The sequence below is a fragment of the Callospermophilus lateralis genome, chromosome 8 (assembly GCF_048772815.1).
Source record: "Callospermophilus lateralis isolate mCalLat2 chromosome 8, mCalLat2.hap1, whole genome shotgun sequence".
Taxonomy (NCBI): domain Eukaryota; kingdom Metazoa; phylum Chordata; class Mammalia; order Rodentia; family Sciuridae; genus Callospermophilus; species Callospermophilus lateralis.
In genome coordinates this window covers 90,348,382-90,369,836 of record NC_135312.1, presented here as the reverse complement: position 1 = coordinate 90,369,836, position 21,455 = coordinate 90,348,382, and the positions used below count along the sequence as shown (strand labels likewise).

Below are 21,455 nucleotides of genomic sequence, written 5' to 3'. Positions count from 1 at the left end.
AAATATATTTCTGAGATTGATCCTTTGATAAAAGACAGATTCCTCGCCTGGAGGCTGGTGAGCTCAATAGTCTCAAGGTCTGTAAAATCAAGTTCCAGATAAAATTGTCTGGTGTGGGCCAAGATGACTAAAAGTTGCCTTTAGGTCCTTGGCACACTATTTAATCTCACTGGAATTATAAATTTTCATTCCTGTGGGTTTCATTTATATATTCAGAAGTAAGATATATGCAATAGAGATTTAGAAACATGATATAATCCAACTGTCAATCAAGAGCTAGGAGTGGGGCTTGGGCGGGATTCTCCATAAACTGTCCCTTAACCCCAATAAAACTGGGACACAAGGAAGAGAGTTCTCTCATTTCTGAGAGGACACACTCTCTCCCCAGAGGGTGTTTTCCCCCATTTCTTCCTTCTGTTACAAACAACTCTGCTATACTTTTACTACACCTCATGTCTTACTTGAAATTTTCTCTTGTGAAGACACAAGAACTGATAATAAGACCTTTGGTAGCATTGGAACAATTTTTAAGTGCCTCGAGTCTGATGATTTCTGGACTAGGTTCTCTTTACACATAGCATAATATCATATGCTTAGAAAATTTAAGTGCCTGTTTTGTTTCCAAAAATTCCACTAATCAGCTTCTTGAACTAATGGAACATTCTAATAATGTTCCAACTATTTAGGAATATACATTTTAAAGAAAAATTCATTAGTAATTAGTACGCATATATAAGACCGTCAACTAGATCTTAATATTCCTATTGGTCTCAGGAAATAGCTATGCTATCTGCTATAGATAAAACTTATAGCACACTAATATGTATATATGTGTGTGTGTGTGTGTGTGTGTGTGTGTGTGTGTGTGTGTGTGTATATATATATATATATAAAATATAGCAACTATAAGAAAACTATTTCCTCAAGACAAATCCATCAATAGATAGATCCATGAAAGGTTCCCTCTGATGTTTTTAAAATCTCATTCTATTATTTAAAAATAATTATATGATATTTATTTCCATAAGAGACAGATTTCCCTGCCTGGAATAATATGGATGGAACTAAATATAATATAATTATTTTTATAACATTGTAAATTAAATATTTCTTTCTTTTTTTTTTTTTTTTGTGGTGCTGGGGATTTAACCCAGGGCCTTGTGCATGCAAGGCAAGCACTCTACCAACTAAACTATATCCCCAGCCCCTAAACATTTCTTAAATTCTCTAAATTGTGTGTGTGTATGTAAAACAGCTGATCCATAATATCTCAGTATTAGAAAGAAATATCCTTAAGGAAACGATAGTTCTTTTAAAGTTTCATATTTCGCTATCTTACCTCTTGATCTTTCTCAGCTTTTCTTTCTAGAGCCTCAAATTCATCCAAATCATTTTTCTCTTTTAATTTCAATCCCATTTCTTCATTTTCTCTTCTCAGTTGTTCACAGTCTAATACCAAATTATCATACTTAGCACGGAGTGAGTTCAATTCACTTTCTAAGTTTTCCTAATATAAACAAACAAACAATTCTACTCAGATGGAGTTCAGACCACATATTCTTTACTTCCTCAATTAAAATTTGGATTAGCTGAATATAATTTGACTTTGAGTCATTTGATGGTTTAGGCCATTCTCCATGTCTTTATGATGGCCTATATTTTGGTAAACTATCTAATTCAGAGTAACTTACTCTATTTAAAAAGGAATAAACAAAAATCATGTAAATAAATCATAAGTCTGCCTATGCCTGATAAGGAAAGGCCAACTACGAAGGTAGAGTAATTGTTAGGAAACCCATTTCACCACAATAAAGCTCATTATTTAACTACTAATTGGTCTGCCTTCTATTTCTCAGATGACTCTGAATTCAGGAAACAGAAATAGAGATCTTACTAATGACTTCTAAATCTCTAATGGTGGCTATGTTTTACCATACTTAAAGAAGCATATTTTTCCTTTCCATACTACTATGAGAAAGAGATAAATGTATGAGTTTAAAACAACAACAAAAAACTAGGCATTTTTTTTTTCTTTCCTTTAAAAACCAACTCCTAGGTTAAGTCTTAAGGACACAAAGGCACTTTGCCTATAATACTTTATAGACATAAACTAATGATAACAATAATTATAGGCACCATAATTGTATTCCAAAATTAAAATGAAATTTTAATAAATACATTATACAACTAGATGTCTTTGAACATGGACAATCTAGAAAGTAGCTTGGAATTTAAACTTATTGACTTATTCACTACAGTATTCTTTACTGCTTAGTTTTAATAAAACTATACAGGATTGGCCTTCTTTAACTATGAATTCCTCATTCAAAGATTCAATTAGCCTCAGACTGAAAATCTAGTTAGGCCTACAATGGTTGTCTCAATACTTAAAATGTAGACTTCTTTCCTTATCATTATTCCCTAAATATAGCATAACAACTACTTACATAGCATTTATATTGTGTTAGGTATTACAAGTAATATAGGGATGATTTTAAAGTATATGGGAAGATAGGCATAGGTTATATGAAATTATTAAGGCCTTTTCCTCTAACAGATTTCAGCATCTATGGGCTTTGGTATCAGTGGAGGTACTGGAACCCATCCAACGGATAAGGAGGAAAAACTTGTACTTTTATTTTTCTGTATTATCTAGTAAAACTATCCCACTCTGTTGTATTGTTTTATTGAATGCCTGAGAATTTTGACACTTCAAATTTTTTAAAAAATTTATTCTTATTTATTCATATCAGTATATTTTGACATATTTAGACAAACATGAAATATGTCTTATTCTAATTAAGATCCCAATCTTGTGGTTGTAAATGATGTGGAGATTCCCTGTGTTGTATTTATATATGTTCTTAGGAAAGTTATGTCTGATTCATTCCACTATCTTTCCTATTCCTGTCCCCCCTCCCTTTCCTTCATTTCCCTTTGCCTAAGCCACTAAACTTCTAGTTAGTCTTTTACCCCCGTGCAGTTTTCCAAATCAAAACAGAAATTCTAAAAACATTATAGATACTAAGATTTGCTGGTAAAGAGCTAGAAGCAATGTCTACCTCTGAGCACTTACCAGCTTTATAAAATTTTTAGACTGCCCCTAGATATCTCATCATTATCAACCAAAATATAAAAGTGAGGGAAATCTTTGTTAGAGCCTAAACTATCTCTGGTATTAAGTCAGAATTGATAATGTGCTACAACAACAAAGTCCAATAACAAACAAATTTAAAAAGAGTAAAAAGATCATATTCTGTAAAATATATTAGGTTACCTGGCTTAGTAGCTTTGTTGCTGAATTCCATTCTATCTCAGTTAATGAATCAAGAGTATTACTGAAGACATCAGACTCTAAATAGAGAGCTAAAATTTGGGGAAAAGGAAAAATTTTTCTATGAACTTATACATAATATTCCCTAATAGTCAAATTAAAGATTACAAACAACAACAACAAAAACACTGACCAAAGGTAATAAGCTCATATTAGCTAATATGTCCTTAGAGTATGAATGCCAAGATAACATTAAAAACAGATGTGATATTTATATTGTTTTGTAAATTAAAATAGCTTGTTAGAATTAGTGACAAAATGTAGAATCCTTAATACAATACCGGTAAAAAAGACAGATTCTAAATATGAGATCTGATCACTGTAAGTAGATTTATAAATGCCCTTAAAAAATAGATTATATTACCGGAGATACAATTTTGAAAGATTCCTATGTAAGTGCTGCCCTTTGAAAATTGGCAAGTTTAAGGCAGATGTCATGAATACTGTACAAATTTAATTGAGCAATTAGAAGGAAAAAACAAAACAAGGTGACTCATGATTCAACTACAGTGCATTATCCTTAAGAATTTTAGAAGAGTTTCATGAATGTTTACTTTTTCAAAATCACAAATGCTTATAATAATTTCCATTGCAATCATATCTAAAATACATACATTTTTACTTCAATGTGTTTATCACACAGAGTTATAAATGTAGTTCTATTTAAACAGGCACTCACATTCATCAATTTCTCCTAACACAGCACCATCAGTCTTGTGTCTTCTTGTTGTTACATTTGCTGGCATATTAAATTCATTTACATAGTTTGAGTCCTTCATTTTGTTAATTTTGCCAAAGCACCAAGTAACTCTTCGTTTTCTTTTAGCCTAAAGAAAAAAAATCAAAATTACTTTACACAGATCTATGTTCAGACATCTTAAAACAAGGGAACTACCTCTTATTTTTAAAAATTATTGATTTGGTAGAATTTTTAGGTTTAGTTTAATATTTTAATGTCTGAGGACATTCTAAGATAAGAAAATATACTCAAAATTTTCAAACCAGTGTTTCAATCCATTACAAAGTGAATAAAACTACTGCTGACTTTTGCATTCTTTTTCTTTGGGATCACACTCCTTCTGTTATCTGGGCATTTGTGATTTTCACTGGTTTTCTGCTCTCAACTTCACAAAATACTCAAGCCTGTTTGCTTTTACTTTTTTTTTTTTTTTTTTTTTTTTAAACCTCTTGACTGGTTACTTACTTTTAGCTAACCTTTTGTCTTTGCTCTTACTTTGTCCTCTTTCTCAATCCTTCAGGGACCTCCATCTCCGGTTTCTCATGCTACCCACCCTTTGGTCCTTACCACTGTTTTCTGCATTCTCTTCCTCTGCCTCTTTTTATAGTTAAACATAGTAGTTGTTTTCATCCTGACAAACTCATACATTCATGGAACTCAATTTTATGTCATGACTCTCCCCTTTTCTCCCCCAGATCCTCCCGCCCCTCTCCTATTCTCCTTCCCCTACTAGATTTCCTTTTGCTCATGTATTTATTTTTATTTGATTGGTTCTTTCTACCTATGCATAAAGGTGAAGTTCCCTGTTGTATATTTATATATGCACATAATATGATTTTTAAAGAATTCATTCTGCACTGCCTTTCCTTACCCATCCTTCCACTCTGCCTCTTGATCTCCTTTTTTATTACTGATCTTCCCTTTATCTTTATGTTATCCTATGCTTCCCTCCACCCTTTCCTTTATTTTACTCTAGCTTTTGCATGTAAGAGAAAACATTTAACCTTAGAGTTTCTGAGTTTGGTTTACTTCACTTAGCATGATATTCTCCATTTCTATCCATTTACTGGAAAATGCCATAATTTCATTCTTTTTTATGGCTAAGTAGAACTCCACTGTGAGTATATACATGTGTGTGTGTGTTTGCATATATTTCTTAATCCATTCATTTATTGATGGGCATCTGGGTTGATTCTACAATTTGGCTACTGTGAATTGTGCTGCTAAAATCATCGAGGTGGCTGTGCTGCTGTAGTGTGCTGATTTTAAATCTTTTGCTCTGCCTGCCTCTTAAGTGTATGTTTTCCAGGTTTCACAGCCAACATTATTCCCTGTCCCTTCCTGGGTATAAGTACCATCTCATCACATTCAATTCTCTCAATGATCCTATGAGTGGATCTTTTACTGCATCCTTTATATAGTCACCCCCAAATTTGGGGAAGTTGTAAGGCTGTACAATCAATTAGTAGCTGAGCCCATATCTGTAACTTTAGAGCCTATCTAGGTAACCACTGCACTATGTAGCCTCTGAAGAGTAGCTCTCTTCTCCAGGATACACTGCTTACTTCTATGTCTCACTGTATACTACCCTTCTACTTAAAATGGGTAATTTTTTCCATAGCCCACATTGCAAAAGCCCAGTCATATATAAAGCCTCATTTCCAATGACCCTTAGCTTAATTCCATTGGCTCCCTAAGCCACACTTGAATCTTGTCATTATCTGAACTCATAAACCTAGATCTGCCACTCTTGCCATAGTTGCTATCCTTCTACCTCATTTATTCAATCCCATTTTGACTGGTTAGCTTAATAGGGACTTTTTCCTTGTCCTTGTTATACCACTGTCTTCCTGACAGCTCCCTCTTTGATTCTCATATCATTATCTTTGAGTCCATAGGTCATCACTTCAATTATGTTTGACATTGGAAGTTAATATCCTCAAAAATCTCTGTCCTTCACACCTACTCCACACAACGTACGATCAGATGAATTATACTGCCTTCTGAGCCTGTATTAGCCTCTTGAGCACCGCTGAGTCACACAGACAGACATGAATCAGATCCTTTATGCTGCCTGGCAGGACTTTTCTCTCCCTTGTCAGGTTTCTTTTCCATTCTCAATAAGGGCCAGATTATTTTGAATGCTTGGTATATCTGTAAACTTGTGACTCAGTATCTACAACTGCCATCACACCAGAAAAACCAAACCTGTTTCACAAAGAAAATATAAAACTAAACTTACAAAAGTACAACTTGCACTGATATCTATCCTTTCCCTTGTGTTTGTTGAAATCTAATAAATTGGTCTCCTCTCCAGGGCTAGCTCCTTCTATTATATTCAAGAGTACATCCATTTGGTCTATCTCAACTCACTGTCAGGCAGCTTTCATCCTCACCATATAACTCAATTTAAATTTTTGCAAATGTGCTCCTTGTTCCTCAATGCAAATAGTTTTTGTCTATTTTAACCTTACTTAACTTCTTGGCAAAACATGACACTACTGATCACAACTTCCCTGAAATATTCTCTTCCCAGCTACCATATTCATCCTTCTTCACCCTAGAGCTGAACCTGGGCCCGTTTATGGAGTCTTCTTTTTCTACCTTTACCTAAAATGTTTTTTGGGGTTTTTTCCTTGTTATTCTAAGCTTTTCATTCTCAACTTGCTCAAAGAACAAACTCATCTCTTCCCATAATTTTAATTTAGATCTGTAGTAGCATGTGTCCAAACTGATTACACTGCCCATCTTCTGCACTGTTTCCATATATTTGCATTTTCACCTGCCTGACATCTCAAAAGATATTCCAAGCACTTCTACTGTTTTTCATTGTTACTTAACAAATTCTGCTACTAGCTTCCCAGGAGGCTAAGCAAGACTTTCACATTACTCTGGATACCTCTTTCTCCGTTTCTTTGCTCCTGACATCCAATCAATCACTAAGTTTACTCCATAAACAGCCCTCCAATTTATCCAATTTGCTCCCTCTCCAGAGCCACATTTCTTATAGAGGCCCAACTATTCTGATATGCATAGCAATCATGCTTTTTCTGCAATTCTGACATCACACAGTCTCTCATTATCTCCTTAACATAACGTTACATTCAAATATCACATGATGGTTTAACATGGACTGACCACTAGAACATTTTAAGTCCAAAGAATGCATCAAGTATTTTCATAGCTCCAGGCTTTTGCATATATAGGTCTCTTCCCTGTGCCATTGGGCCACTTTCTATTCACACTCAGTCAACCAATAGTTCTTGAAGGTCCCCTCTATATTTAGTATAGTGACTTGTGCATAGTGCCTATTAACAATAATTTATTAATAGCTTATATTTACTAAATTTGCTGTGTAGAAAGGATTGTATTAGGCACATTCTATGAATTATCTTACTTAATTCTCACAACACCCCATGAGGTATGTATCAAGCTATTTCACAAATAAAGAAATTACAGTGAAGGGGATTCAAGAAATTGCCCAATGTTAAGAGTTAGGAATTGATGCATCTGGGATTCAAATTCAGCCAGTCCAGATTCAGGGTCCTTCCTTCAGTTCACAATATTATACCCTAAAATGTCAACAAAAAACACAAACAAGCTAGAATCTTGATCACCACATTGATTTATATTCTTGATCAATGTTTCTAAGGTTAATAATTCTATTTCTTTAAACAAAAACATCCCCCTAGTGACCAGTGGTTCCTAATCATCTGCATATTACAAATAGATTCTTTAGACTTCTTGAATAAGACGCGCTACAAGTGGAAATTAGGGATAGGGTATTTTTGATGAACTTTTTAGGCAATGTTCATGTATAAGCAAACACACAAAATGTCTGGGTTTCTTGAATATATTGTATAAAAGAATAAGAAGTGCCTATTTTCTACCATATTTAAAATATATATATAAATATATATATTTTATATATAAAATATACATAAGTGCCTATTTTCTACCATATTTAAGCTGTTATCTTTTATTTTTTTACCTTTAATTCCTGTTGCATTGTAAGAGAAGAAGAAGTCACCAGCATTCGTGTTAAGTTTTGAATTTTTTCATCCTGTACTTTTTGAAGTAAATCTTTTTCATCCAAAAGTTGGGCCAATTGGTCTTTTTCCATTTCCTGGGCCCGAGTCTTTATACTGACCTACAGAATGTAATAATGGGTTATGTTAATAATAGATGTAGCTAGATTTTAAAAATTTGAAAGTAGCTTAAAAAAAGAATATGAAATATGCATATGATCTCAGAGAATTTAACTGTATTGAAATAAAATATACCCTAAGTGCAGAACTCTAATGTGCAGTTACTATAAACAATAATTTCTCAAACTTGTAATATAGCAAATTACACATTTCTTCTCAGGTCTCTATTCTATATACTACGTAAAAGATAAGAATACTGTTAAAACAGTTCTATTAATTGCTACGAATATCTAAATAACAGGCAGAAAAGTCAAAGAAGCTGAAATCTGTATACCAATAGCAAACACAGACATTTCCTTTCATCTTATTAGGCTACTACTTAAGGGTTAGAAGAGGAATTCAGCAGTGAAAATACAGAAGGTAGTTTTAAGTAACTATACATGGTCTTTCTTATTAACCTAAATTAATATGTACTTGTAAAACATTTTAAGAAAGTATTTCTACTTGGCTTATTTGAAAAAAAGTCATTAAGTCTTGAACTTTGGAAATGAAAAACAAAATTCAAAATAATTTCAAGAAACCAAATCTTTCAATTTATAGTAAACAAAGTTAAATTTTTATGAGTTGATTTCTTCTTAGTTAAAAACTATTTATTTTAAAATTAAGCTGTAGCAGCTCAGATATTCATGAATTTAGAATTTTGGGGGGCAGATCTCCATTATTCTAAATTGGTCCCTATTTACTGAAATAAATAATTTATACATACCTCCTCTAACTGTTTTTTAAGATCCACTATTTCCTTTCTATATCTCTTTAGGAGAGCTTCATCACTTGATACCTCATTAACATAAGGAGTATTCTTCATGTATTTAGCAGTGCTGGCAAACTGGGAAAAAATGAAGTAAAATATGTTTTAATACTAAAAGAAGTCATAACAACATTTAGGTTTCCTATAATCAAGTTTCTTGGAAGACAAACCAAAACAAAGTTTTCCCAGTTGGCTTAATATTTTTGAATACAGAGAGCATTGAATACAGAGAGCATTCAGAGAGCATGGTTCTTTTAACCATGTTCTGTGACTTACTCTGGCCAATAGTTTCAGAAGAGTTAGAAAAACACCTTGAAGACAGATGCAATAGAGAACCTACAAAACCATCCACCCCTCCCAAATGCTTCCTATACTTTGAAGCTCCTCTTCGAGCCAAAACCATCCCCCCTTTCTTTAAACTCTATTAGCCACTTAAATACTAATCCAAGGCAATCATGTCAGAAGACAAATCTTAATCTGCTCTATAAATTCTGTAAAGTCAGGAATGTTTTCTCTTAATCCAGTGCTCAACAGCTATTTAAAGCAATGGCTTGAGTATGAGTACTAGAAGTAACTTTAAGTGGGAACATGAAGGTGACCAGTAAATACTAAATTCTTCATTGAGAAAGCTATTCCATTGATGTTTTTCATTTTCCTTTCCTTCATTTTTAACAGAAAATGTTGGCCTTTAGCACAAAACCAAGGTGGGCAACATATAGAATTCAAGACTTATATTGTCCTATACACACATACACATATACATACGCAAATACATACATATACGTGTTTGTGTGTCTGTGTGTGTGTGTGTGTGTGTGTGTGTATCTACATATATAGTTTTAGTTACTTTCTACTTGTGAAGAGTAATCTTAGTTTTTCATTCATAGGATTGATAAAATTTGCTTTTATCACAAATTAAGTACAAAAAGTAAGTTATTTGAAGAAAATATCAAGTCAATTTCAGTCAAAATAACATTGGATATGGCTAAAATTATGGAAGTGGAATACAAAAGATTGAAGTCTTGAAAGTTAAATTAAGGAATGGTATTTAGTGGATAACACATTAATTTTATCATAACAAATGTGTTATGTCAATTTTAAAAAGTATACCAAATTTTAGTAGGTAATTTTTTCTTCTTAAAGTTGACTTTTCCCCATATTAAGATAAAAAAATCAAACTCACCTGAAGAGTAGTAAGAGTTTCATCAAAAGATACTGGAGTAATTGTGCAGATAATACGTGTTTTTGCATTTCCTCCCAAAGAATTCTGAAGAATTCGTGTTAATTTGCTATCTCGATAATTTATGAAACCACTTAACAAGAAATGAGTTTGGGAAGAAAAAGATTGAGAAATTTTTTATTATAGAAGTGGTTGTCTTTTAATACAGAACATTTAGTTTTAAAAATTAATTCTTTATTAAAATCAGTATACTACAGAAATGCAGCAACACAGCTGTATCAATGTTTGTAGCAGCTCAATTCACAAAAGCTAAACTGTGGAACCAACCTAGATGCCCTTCAATAGATGAATAGATAAAGAAACTGTGGTATATATATATATATATATACATACAATGGAATATTACTCAGCATTAAAAGAGAATAAAATTATGGCATTTGCAGGTAAATAAATGGAGCTGGAGAATATCATGCTAAGCAAAGTGAGCCAATCCCCAAAAACCAAAGGCAGAAAGTTCTCTCTGATAAGTGGATACTGATCTATAATGGGGGAGGGGGCAAGGGCAAAACAGAGGAACTTTAATTGGGCAAAGGGAAGGGAGGGGAGAGAAAGGGCATGGGGGGCAGGAAAGATAGTGAAATGAGATGGACATTATTACCCTAGGAACATGTATTGACTGCACATATGGTGTGATACTAGCTACATCATGTACAACCAGAGAAATGAAAAGCTGTGCTACAGTTGTATAAAAAATACTTACAATAAAAAGTATTTTTGGTAGATCAGTTATATGTATAAGAAGCTATGCTCACAGAATCCCAAAAGCTTTTGAATATGTGGAAGTAAATAAACTCCAGTGTTACTGAAGTGTTATAATTTTCAACCTAATGAGAAGCCTGAGTAAGTGTAGGTGTGTAATGGGATAAACTTACCCAATTTGTCCATCACTAAGTTTCTTGATTACTTGTCCCAAAATAAATAAGCTTCGATTTATATTACAGCCTTCCTTAAGTCGTACACCTAAATTTATGATTAAAAAAAAAAATCAAAACTGCCCCCCCATACTAGGTAACTAAGTTATTTATTAGTAAATGACAAGAGAAATTAGACATCAAAGAATCAGTTGCTAAGATGTGTGTTTTGGTTTGGACCTGAGCCCACCGTATTATAATTTTGGTAGGCATTCTCTTCATATTCCTTCCACCAATTAAGTGATTCAGAATAGGTATCAGCAGTAGGAAAAACATTACTAAGAATCAGAGGGACTACTTTGGGAGGATGAGGCAGGAGGTCACAAATTCCATACACACTTTCTCCATAATTCAGGTCTGATTTACAGATTTCTTTACATTGATTTTGTGCAATCTGTTGAGTTTCCTAGTTGAGATATCAAGTTTTCCTATGTAAAAGATGTACCACATCTTTTACATTATTAACGTAAATAACCTTTGTCCACATAAAATTCTAATTGGTTTTGTTTGTAAGAGTTATTAATTTCTATATATTAAATTTGTACCACACTACCTTTCTTTGGATTTTCATTTGTTTTATTACACATATAAGGAGAACTGGAAAAAATAGCCAGTTTTGCCATGAGACTAGATCCTATAGAGTTAAAATTTAGCTGTAATGTTAAGATTCTCCCAGGATAGATACACAGGGATGATATGCAGTATCATTTTTCACATAGTAGAAAAGCATCCTTTTCTTTTCAATGCTAACCATGGTCACGTCTCATTTTCTAATGAAGATTAGTCTACATAAATTTTGAAAGGGCAAAGGTGCAATGAAAGAATTTGTATATACTTACCATGTATCCTAGAATCAGAATGTTAGTACTGGAAAGATACTTCCTACTACCTTCCTTTTTTTCTTTTCTGTACTAGAGATTGAACCCAGGAGTCCTTTAAGCCAAGCTAAGCCCCCAGTCCTTTTTTTTTTTTTTTTGAGACAGAGTCTTGCTAAGTTTAGAGCCTTGCTAAGTTGCTGAGGTTGGCTTTGAACTTTTTTTTTTAATTTTATTAGTTGTTCAAAACATTACTTAGTTCTTGACATATCATATTTCATACATTTGATTCAAGTGGATTATGAACTCCCATTTTTACCCCGTATACAGATTGCAGAATCACATCGGATATACATCCACTTTTTTTAAGCCTCCTGCTTCAGTCTCCTGAGCTACTGGGATTATGGGCATGTGCCACTAGGCTCAGCTATCTTTCTTAATATCCTTACTAACTGTAGAAATTTAAATAGTTTTCGTGGAATTCTCATGGGCTTCCCAGATATACTAATCTATTAATTACATAACTTTAGCCTTTTAATAAATGCTACAATAGTTCAAAGAAAATAATTAGTCCTATATAGATTCCGATTTTCATGTTCGGGACTTTTAGCAGAAAATTACTATTATCAGTTTTAAAAAATGCTTAGAAGCATTTTTATCCCATAAAAGAATAAGAAGGCACTAAGACTAATTTACTTTACTAGTTCTCATTACCTTCAGCTCCTGTTTGAGCAGCTCTTTCACTGCCTGCAAGATCCACCAAATTCTGTAGGACAAATGAAAATAAACCTTCAGGAGGGATAATTAGAAATAATAAAGTCCAAACTATTGAAAGAACATTTTTAATACATGGCATATCTGAATGACCCATCTAAATTCTTGTGTTTCTTCTTAAGATAATATATCATCTTGAGTCAAAGTAGTCTCTATGTGTTTTCTTTCTTTATGACATATACTCTGTCATGCTGCAGATCACAGTAGGTTGTTTTCTATATAGTCCAAAACTTTACCAAGGTGAACATGATTCTTTGCAACCCAGCACTTGTGGCAACAGTAGGTTCTAACATTCTAAACTGCTCTTATTACTCTTTATTCAAAAACCAGGACAAATGTCACCTTTTTAGTGTAGCTGTGCCAACTTTACTCTTCCTACCCCACACTTTGAATTTTTTTTGAAACGCTACTTCCACTATGTACCCAGAACACTTTATTAGATATGACTTACTCTTATAGTTGAGTAACTCCTGTAGAGCTAGTCATTTGAGTCCTTGACGACCCTGTAGCATCTTCAAAAGCATGGACCTCTTTCATTTTACAAATAATAGTGGGGAAAAAAAAGTGAATATCTATCATGTTCTAGGCAGTGCATTAGTTGCTGGGGAAATAGCAGAGAACCAGACAAATGAGGTCTCTGCTCTCACAGAGCTTATATTCTACAGAAGAGGAGGTTGTTAAGAAGAGAGAAAAAGACATGTGAGAAATATATTGTGATAAATGTAATGGATAATTCAAATAGAGCTGGAAGAGAGCAGAGGGAGGAACAGAACACATCTTCTGGATGGGGTGGCAGGGGAAGGCCAGTCATCAGGCTAAGAAAGGCAGTTATGAAAAGATCAAGGGAAATGGCAGTCTAGACAGAGGGTAAGCCAGCATACCAGGTCACAAACCAGAGTGCCCTTGGTGTGTTAAAACATGTAGAAAGGGCAGAGTGGTGTAGTTGGTGAACTTAAGCAGGAAAAAGACAGGGTAAGAGAAAGAGTGATCACATTATGCAGGGTTTTTTAAGCAAGACTAAAAATTCCAGGTTTCCTAAATGCAACTGGAAGCCACTGGAGGGTTATATATGGGGGAATACTAATACAATCAGATTCAACTTTCTAAAGCATCAACTGTGCCCATGAGTGGAGAATGGATTAGAGAGGGACAGGAGCGGTAGCAGGCAGCCAAGGTAGAAGACTAGTGCAGAATCCAGGTGAGATGATGGCAGCTTGTTCTGGAGAGGCAGCAGTAGAAATTATCTGTGTATTAAGTAACAGAGGAATGTATCCTTTATTCTTTTAATCTCAGAACCCAGCATTGTGCCCAGAGTATGAGAAACTCTCTCTATATATTCAGAATACATTAAAAGAAAGAGCTTTAAGTATTTTCTCTGTGGAGATTTTCAGGGTGTAGGCAAGTAATTATAGTTCTATAGTTCTATCTCAGATACTTTCTTCTCTAAAATAATCAGAAGTCTAATGGTCCTTACACAGTGTCCACTACAGATGATCCAGATTCATAATCAAAGGCAAAGTGGTGAAGGAGTGAAGCAGCATGAGTGAAGTCATGACAGTGGGAACAAGTACTCCTAACCAAAGACACCTATCCAAAGCTTCCAAGAGGCCCCATCTAGGAGAGGAACTCATGTGGAGCAGAGGAAGTACATTTCTTGTCCAAGAAGTGACATAACAAAAGCAGTGCTTAGATAAATTTCAAATTTGTATAACAGACTGAAGAAAGGAAGACCAGAGTCATGAAGGCCAGGTTTCAGGAGATCAATGTAGTAATTCAAGAGAAACGAGGATCTAAATGAATATACCACAGGAATGTACCAAAATAAGAAACGAGACAACAGGACAAAGAGAAATACCAACAAAGATTAATTGAATTAAAGAGTTAAAATTGACAAAGCTTTCCTGGAAAAAGCAGAATAGTCACTACTGTTGTAAGAAATTAATTTTATATATACTGCAGTTTGAGATAACAGTAGCATTCATAATTCCAGCAATCTTAGAGACTGTAGGTAAAAATAAATATTTAGCAATCTTCAACGCAGAAATGTTGAAAGAATATCTGAGTGTAAGAATCTGAAGTAAGAAAAGCCACAGAACACTCCTGAGTTTTTGTTAGAAGGGCAGGAGAAAAGAAGACACAGAAGGGAATGGAGGAGTAGAGCTGAGAGAACCTAAATATCATCATCCCCACAAGGCCAGGAGACAATTAGGAAAGAGTCACCTCCAAAGAGCCAGAAGATGATTCTTCAAGGAAGACTTCTTTCCAAGAAGATTCTTACAGGAAGTGGGTAGGCCAAAGGGATGTCCCAGATAATGTCCAAGGACCACAGATAACAAAGCATTGAGGAAGGTGAGGATAATCACCAAATAGAGCACTGAATACATCAAGCGTATTTAAAAGAAAAAAAAAAAAAATCACTGGTGTTGGAAGAGGTTAGTTTGTTTTTGTTGTTGTTACATTAAAACAACATTAAAGTCTACTAAAATAAGAGATACACTTTTTACACTAAAATAAAGTTAGAATGGAATAGTAAGAATTTGCTTTCATGAAATCTGAAAATAAATAAATATACTGTTGATTGATTTTTTCTCTATAGTTTTCAAATCAAATAAGGTAGTCTTTTTTTTTAATATGGCAAAGTCTTTACTTTTAAATTATTATCAGAACACCAAATAATAATATGTAACAAGTTCTTGAGTCCTACAGTCTCGTAATTTTGTTTAAAATAAACAAAAAACAGCCCAAACAAGTATGTTAGTATTCATTGTTCTAACCAAATAAGGTAATCTTAAATCACATCCCATATCAAGCTGAAGAATTTAGGCCTCGCAAAGCAATCCTTAGTGAGAAAAGTGAAGCAGGAGGTATCACAATACCACATCACAAATTATACTGCAGAGTTACGGTAACAAAAATACCATGGTATAGGCACCAAAACAGGCATGCAGACCAACGGAATAGAAGACACAAAGATATACCCAATAAACACAGTTATCTCATAGAAGACAAAGGTGTCAAAACCAAAGATAGCCTTTTTAACAAACTGTTCTGGGAAAACTGGAAATCCATATGTAGTAGAATGAAACTTAACCCCTATCTCTCATCCCACACAAAACTTCATTCAAAGTGGACCAAAGACCTAGGAGTTAGACCAGAACCCCTGCAACTGTTAGAAGAAAATGCAGGAAAAACAAAAGAAGAAAATGTAGGTCCAACATTTCAACATGTTGGCTGAGGAACTGACTTCCTTGATAAGACTCTAAAAGCACAAGAAGTAAAATTAAAAATAAGTAAGTGGGATGGCATCAAATTAAAAAGCTTCTTCACAGAAAAGGAAACAATTAAGAGTGTAAAGAGAGCCTACAGAATGGGAAAAAAATCTTTGTCACTTATACCTAAGTTAGGGCATTGATATCTATACAAAGAACACAAAAAACTTAACACCAAAAATACCACCACCACCACCAACAACAACAACAAAACCAAACCAAAAAACAAAGACACTCCTCCAATAACCCAATCGATAAATGGAAAAAGAAACTAAACAGATAATTCTCGAAATACAAAGGGTCAACAAATATATGAAAAAATGTTCACCATCTCTAGCAATTAGAAATGAAAATTAAAGCTGTACTGAGATTTTCTCTTACTCCAGTCAGAATTGCAAGCATCAAGAATACAAATAATAGTAAATGCTGGTGAGGATGTGGGAAAAAGGTGTACTCATACATGTTGGTGGGATTGCAAATTACTGCAACCACTCTGGAAAGCAGTATGGACATTCCCCCCAAAAACTAGGAATGGAACCATATAACTAAGCTATCCCACTCCTCAGTATATATTCAAAGGATTTAAAATCGGCATACTACAGTGATGTAGCCATCTCAATGTTTATAGCAGCACAATTCACAATAGGCAAGCTGTGGAGCCAACCAACATGTCCTTCAACAGATGAATGGATAAAGAAATTGTGGTATATAAACAACAGAGTATTACTCAGCCAAAAAAAAAAAAAAAAAAAAAAAATGAATGACTATGGCATTTGCCAGCAAATGGATTGAACTGGAGACTATCATGCCAAGTGAAATAAGCAAGTCCCCAAAAGCCAAAGGTAGAATGCTTTCTTTGATATGTGGTAGCTAATCCAAAACAAAGGAGGGGATTAAAAAAAAAAAAAAAAAAGAATAGAAGATCAGTGGAGTAGACAAAGGGGAAAGAGGGAAGGGAGGAGAGACGGGCTAGGGAAAGACAGTAGAATGAATATTACATAACTTTCCTATGTACATAAGTGAATATATCACAGTAAATCTTACCATCACGTACATCCGTAAGATACTAATTAAAAAACAACAACAACAAAACGATGAGTAAATAGCAAAAGGAGAAGAGGGAAGGAAACAGACAGAGGGAGGAGGGAGAAAAAGGGGAAACACCAGAGACTGAATTAGAACAAATTATATTCCATGCTTTTATAATTGTTAATATGAATCCTATTGTCATGTATAACTAAAAACAACCGATTACACACACACACACACACAGAGAGGAAAAAAGAAAAAAGAATTTGATGGAGAACAGATCAATAATAAAAAAGGATAGGGAAGGAGCAAAAGACAGATATGGTATAGTGTAGCAAGAAGGTAATGATGTACTTATGTGGAGAAAAGGGAAAGTTTGCATAATGCTCAAGTTCAGTAAATATTTATTGCAATAAATATGCAATATGTTGGGGCTACAAAGATGAACATGCCATCACTCTTCTCTTCAAGGGATTTATAGTCTACAACCTTGTTTATGGCCTGGGTGTGAAGCTCAGTGGTAGAGCATTTGCCTAACACACACAATGTCCTGGGTTGGATCTGCAGCACCCAGCAAAAAACCCCAAAACAAACACACACAAACCACCATTTATAATATAAAACATATATTTTTATTGTTTCTAAAAAAATAATTAAAAAAGACCTGAATAATGTAATTTGTTTTACCCATTCTATCTAGTTTTTGTTGTTGCTGTTGTTGTTGATCACACAAGTCTGAGTTTTAATTAAAGAAAAAAAAATCTCCAAATTCCAAGATTACTTAAACTCTTAGATATGCATAAAAAACAATCTTACTTCTTTGGTGGTTAGAAAAAACTTCAACTCCTGTAAGCCTTACATCTAAATTTTAGGAGATGGGAGCCATGATATAACAGAAAGAAATATTCTCTAAATTCTTCCTACAACATTTCTGCTAGTAATCTGATATTTCTGACAAGACTGGTTAAACTGCCAATTAATACCTATATTTTCCTATTTAGTTAACAGTTCTCATAAAACCAAACAGCCAACAGCTAATGACATTTTGTTTTGGCTCCTATGGTACATTATTATGATTCATTAGTACTCACCAAATGGGACACCTTGATAGATCCTTCACAATTAGAAGGTTCACCTTTCTCTCTGCTTTCCAAAATCTAGACAGAAAAGGCAACTTGTAGAAAATTAGTGTATTCTTACTTTGAAAGATAAAATATTGGGGGAAATAATTACATACCATCCTGAAAATAGTGTGAGAACGACTACTTCTTTGATTCATTTTTGTTATTCCATAATGTCTGTTCTCTGTAAAAATGAGTTATATTTCAGCTATATACATGTTAAAGTTCAAGAAAAACACTGATTTTATTTTGACCTAAGTGCGATTTGAAGCCTATTTTATTTTAGCTTAACAATTAAAAATGGGATTATTGAAGTTTTTGTAAGCATTTTAAAGAAATACAGCAGTCTTACTTTCTCCCTTTGTGATCCACTGCAAAGCCATTTCTGAGGTATAAACCACTTCTTCTGTGAGATCAGCAACATACACATTCCTCTGAAACCAGTAATTATGGAAAGATTAGAAAAAAAGTCATTTGTAAGTTTACTTTTCAAAAAGATAGTATAAACTATTTCAGAACTTGAGGAAGTTAAAAAAATGGATTATTCTGTAAAAAAAAAATAGCAAACAACTCTATGAATAATCACAATTCACTATGTACATCAAAGCCTACCATCTTGCTATTTTTAGGCACTTAATCTATCAGTATTTTAAAACTACACAGATTGCTGAAAAAATGGATCTCTCTGTAAACACTTAAAAACAACAAACAAACAAAAAACCATAGAAAGAAAACCAAAAAAAAGGAAATACTTTTAAAAAATATGCAGAGCAATTCCAATAAGTGAATATGTTTTAAAGCCATCTAACTCGAATACTCACGTTGATGTCTTCCCGAATTATTAAAGGTTTCATTTTTTGAGTGTTACAGAGTAAATCTGTGATGATTTCATTGTATATCTCCATGTAAGACACCCGTAAGAGAAATTCTCTCTCAGGAAACTAGGAGGAAAAAAAATGTGTGAAAGCATCAGAAAGCATCCGTTTATGAAAATCTAATACTGGGGCTGGGGATATGGCTCAAGCGGTAGCGCGCTCGCCTGGCATGCGTGCGGCCCTGGTTCGATCCTCAGCACCACATACAGACAAAGATGTTGTGTCCGCCAAATACTAAAAAATAAATATTAAAATTCTCTCTCCCTCTCTCCTCTCACTTAAAAAAAAAAAAAAGAAAAAGAAAATCTAATACTGAACGCTTACCCATTATTATTAAAGAGGTAAGGAAGGTAATAATCTTTGTAAAACAAATAAAACCCATGGTTCTATGTTCATAACAAACATAAAAATAAAAAAGCATTGTTTTAGAAATAATGAAAAGTGTGCCATCATGAATAAGAGGAGACCACCCAATCCAACTCTCCAGACTCAAAGTAAAACCCTAACAAGAGATGCTCTTATTTTAATGAAAACACTAACTCAAACCCAACTGTAACTAGTTGTGTATTCTGACCTTCTGCTTCTCTTCTTCTTCTTCTTCTTTTTTTTTTTTTTTTTTACCAACATCTACTTTTTATTGCAGTAACCTGTGGGGATAAAAGTGAACCCTGTGCTATGCCTTTTTTCCTATCTCATGGAACTCAAGAGATAAATGTAAATTTGCCTCCTTTTATCATTATAAAAGAAAACTCTAAGACTGCTATCCAATTATTACTATTTTTACTAGGAAGTTAGCTAAGTTATTACCTTCTTAATTTTTTGGAAAATGTCATGAATTGCCCTGGGTATAACTCCCAAACAATCTTCTGAACCCATCATAGTATGTGTTTTTCCTGAAGCAGTCTGCCCATAGGCAAATATAGTGCCTATAAAACAAAATACACACATGCAAGGATTAAAAATAAATCTACAGTGAGTGAAACTGTCAATGCTTGTTGAGTAGATACTCAAGACTAAAATGTTTCTACGGCATCAAAGGAATACAAACCATTGTAGCCTTGTATAGCAGAATCAATGATAGGTACTGCTATTTCCTCATAGACATTCTTAGTAGTTTCACTACTATGAAAGACGCGATCTAAGAAAACAAGAAAAACATAGATGTCAAACAAATCAATTGTGTTCTCACTCTGAATTAGTAATCACTCAAAGAAATAAAATTGTCAGGGACTAGGATGACAAGATATTTAAGAAAGTATTTTCTTCAACCTTTTTGTCTTCTGAAAATACACAAAGATAATGTGTTGGTCCCCATACAGAAAAAACAAAAGTCACCTAACCTTTGTGTTTTCAAATGGCAGTAAGGCATAGTGGTGCATATGGAGCTCTGGAATCTAAGCTGTGTGACACTGACCAAGGGGGTTACTGTCTCTGTGCCCCAATGTGTAAAATGGGCAGATATTATCATCATTATTGAATTATTGTAAGTATATGGTTAATACCTAGGAACCATTACTGTGCTTAGAATTAAGGGTAGCTCTTGCACTGATGAGTTTGCCCTCCTAAGGTTTGATTTCTTTGCTTTTGCTAGGGCACACACAAAAATGGATCTTTGTTTTAATGGTGGCTCACAGGAAATAGATGTGTAAATTGGGAGGGAAACATACTGATTTGCTGTAAGAAATTCAGTGATCATGCTGCTCTATCATGACCACATATCTGCCCTGCAGGCAGAAGTGTATGAGAAATCCAAGTGCCAACTGGAGGCTGCTCAGGTGACATGATTTCAGAATGAGGAGAACTGGTAGATGACTCAAATTTTAATGCCTCAGGCAGATGGAGGAGTCCAAATCTTTGATGACCATACGTAGCCACTAAAACCCTATAGTACAGGAGTCTGAATGCTTGGGTATCCCTTAATTTAGATTTACAATGCCTGGCACAGACTGTTTTTACCTTCTAAAAAAGTTATGCTAAGGGGCTGTGGTTGTGGATATTCGAAAGAAAGCAGTAGTAAAATTGTAGTAACCCAGGGATAAAAGTGAACCCTGTGCTATGCTTTTTTTCCTATCTCATGGAACTTTCCTATCTCAAGGCAGATTACTTGCCTAGCATGTGTGAGGCACTGGGTTCAATCCTCAGCACCACATAAAAATAAACAAATAAAATAAAGGCATGTTGTCTATCTATAACTAAAAAATTTTTTTTAAAAATTATGCTAATACCAACAATCATTTACAAGCAATCATTTCATCTTCTATACTTCTCTGCTATAAAACATTACTTATTGGTTTTGTGGTTTAACACCAACACTTTTATTCATTCTTAAAATTATTGAGCAGACCTGTTTCTGTCCAGATTTGGAAGCAGTTCTGTTAGCATGAATAGAACA

General features: G+C 34.0%; 1 protein-coding gene across 1 annotated transcript in view; it reads right to left on the bottom strand.

Moving 5' to 3' along the window:
- Positions 1 to 21,455, bottom strand: part of Cenpe (centromere protein E) — an 83,880-nt gene that overhangs the window by 58,730 nt on the left and 3,695 nt on the right. The window contains 14 exon segments of the mRNA XM_076864070.1: positions 1,340 to 1,507; positions 3,278 to 3,366; positions 4,014 to 4,161; positions 8,065 to 8,223; positions 8,988 to 9,107; positions 10,213 to 10,342; positions 11,142 to 11,229; positions 12,710 to 12,761; positions 18,159 to 18,224; positions 18,305 to 18,372; positions 18,541 to 18,622; positions 19,010 to 19,129; positions 19,871 to 19,989; positions 20,112 to 20,201. Of these exon segments, the coding sequence (XP_076720185.1) occupies positions 1,340 to 1,507; positions 3,278 to 3,366; positions 4,014 to 4,161; positions 8,065 to 8,223; positions 8,988 to 9,107; positions 10,213 to 10,342; positions 11,142 to 11,229; positions 12,710 to 12,761; positions 18,159 to 18,224; positions 18,305 to 18,372; positions 18,541 to 18,622; positions 19,010 to 19,129; positions 19,871 to 19,989; positions 20,112 to 20,201 (1,499 nt within the window).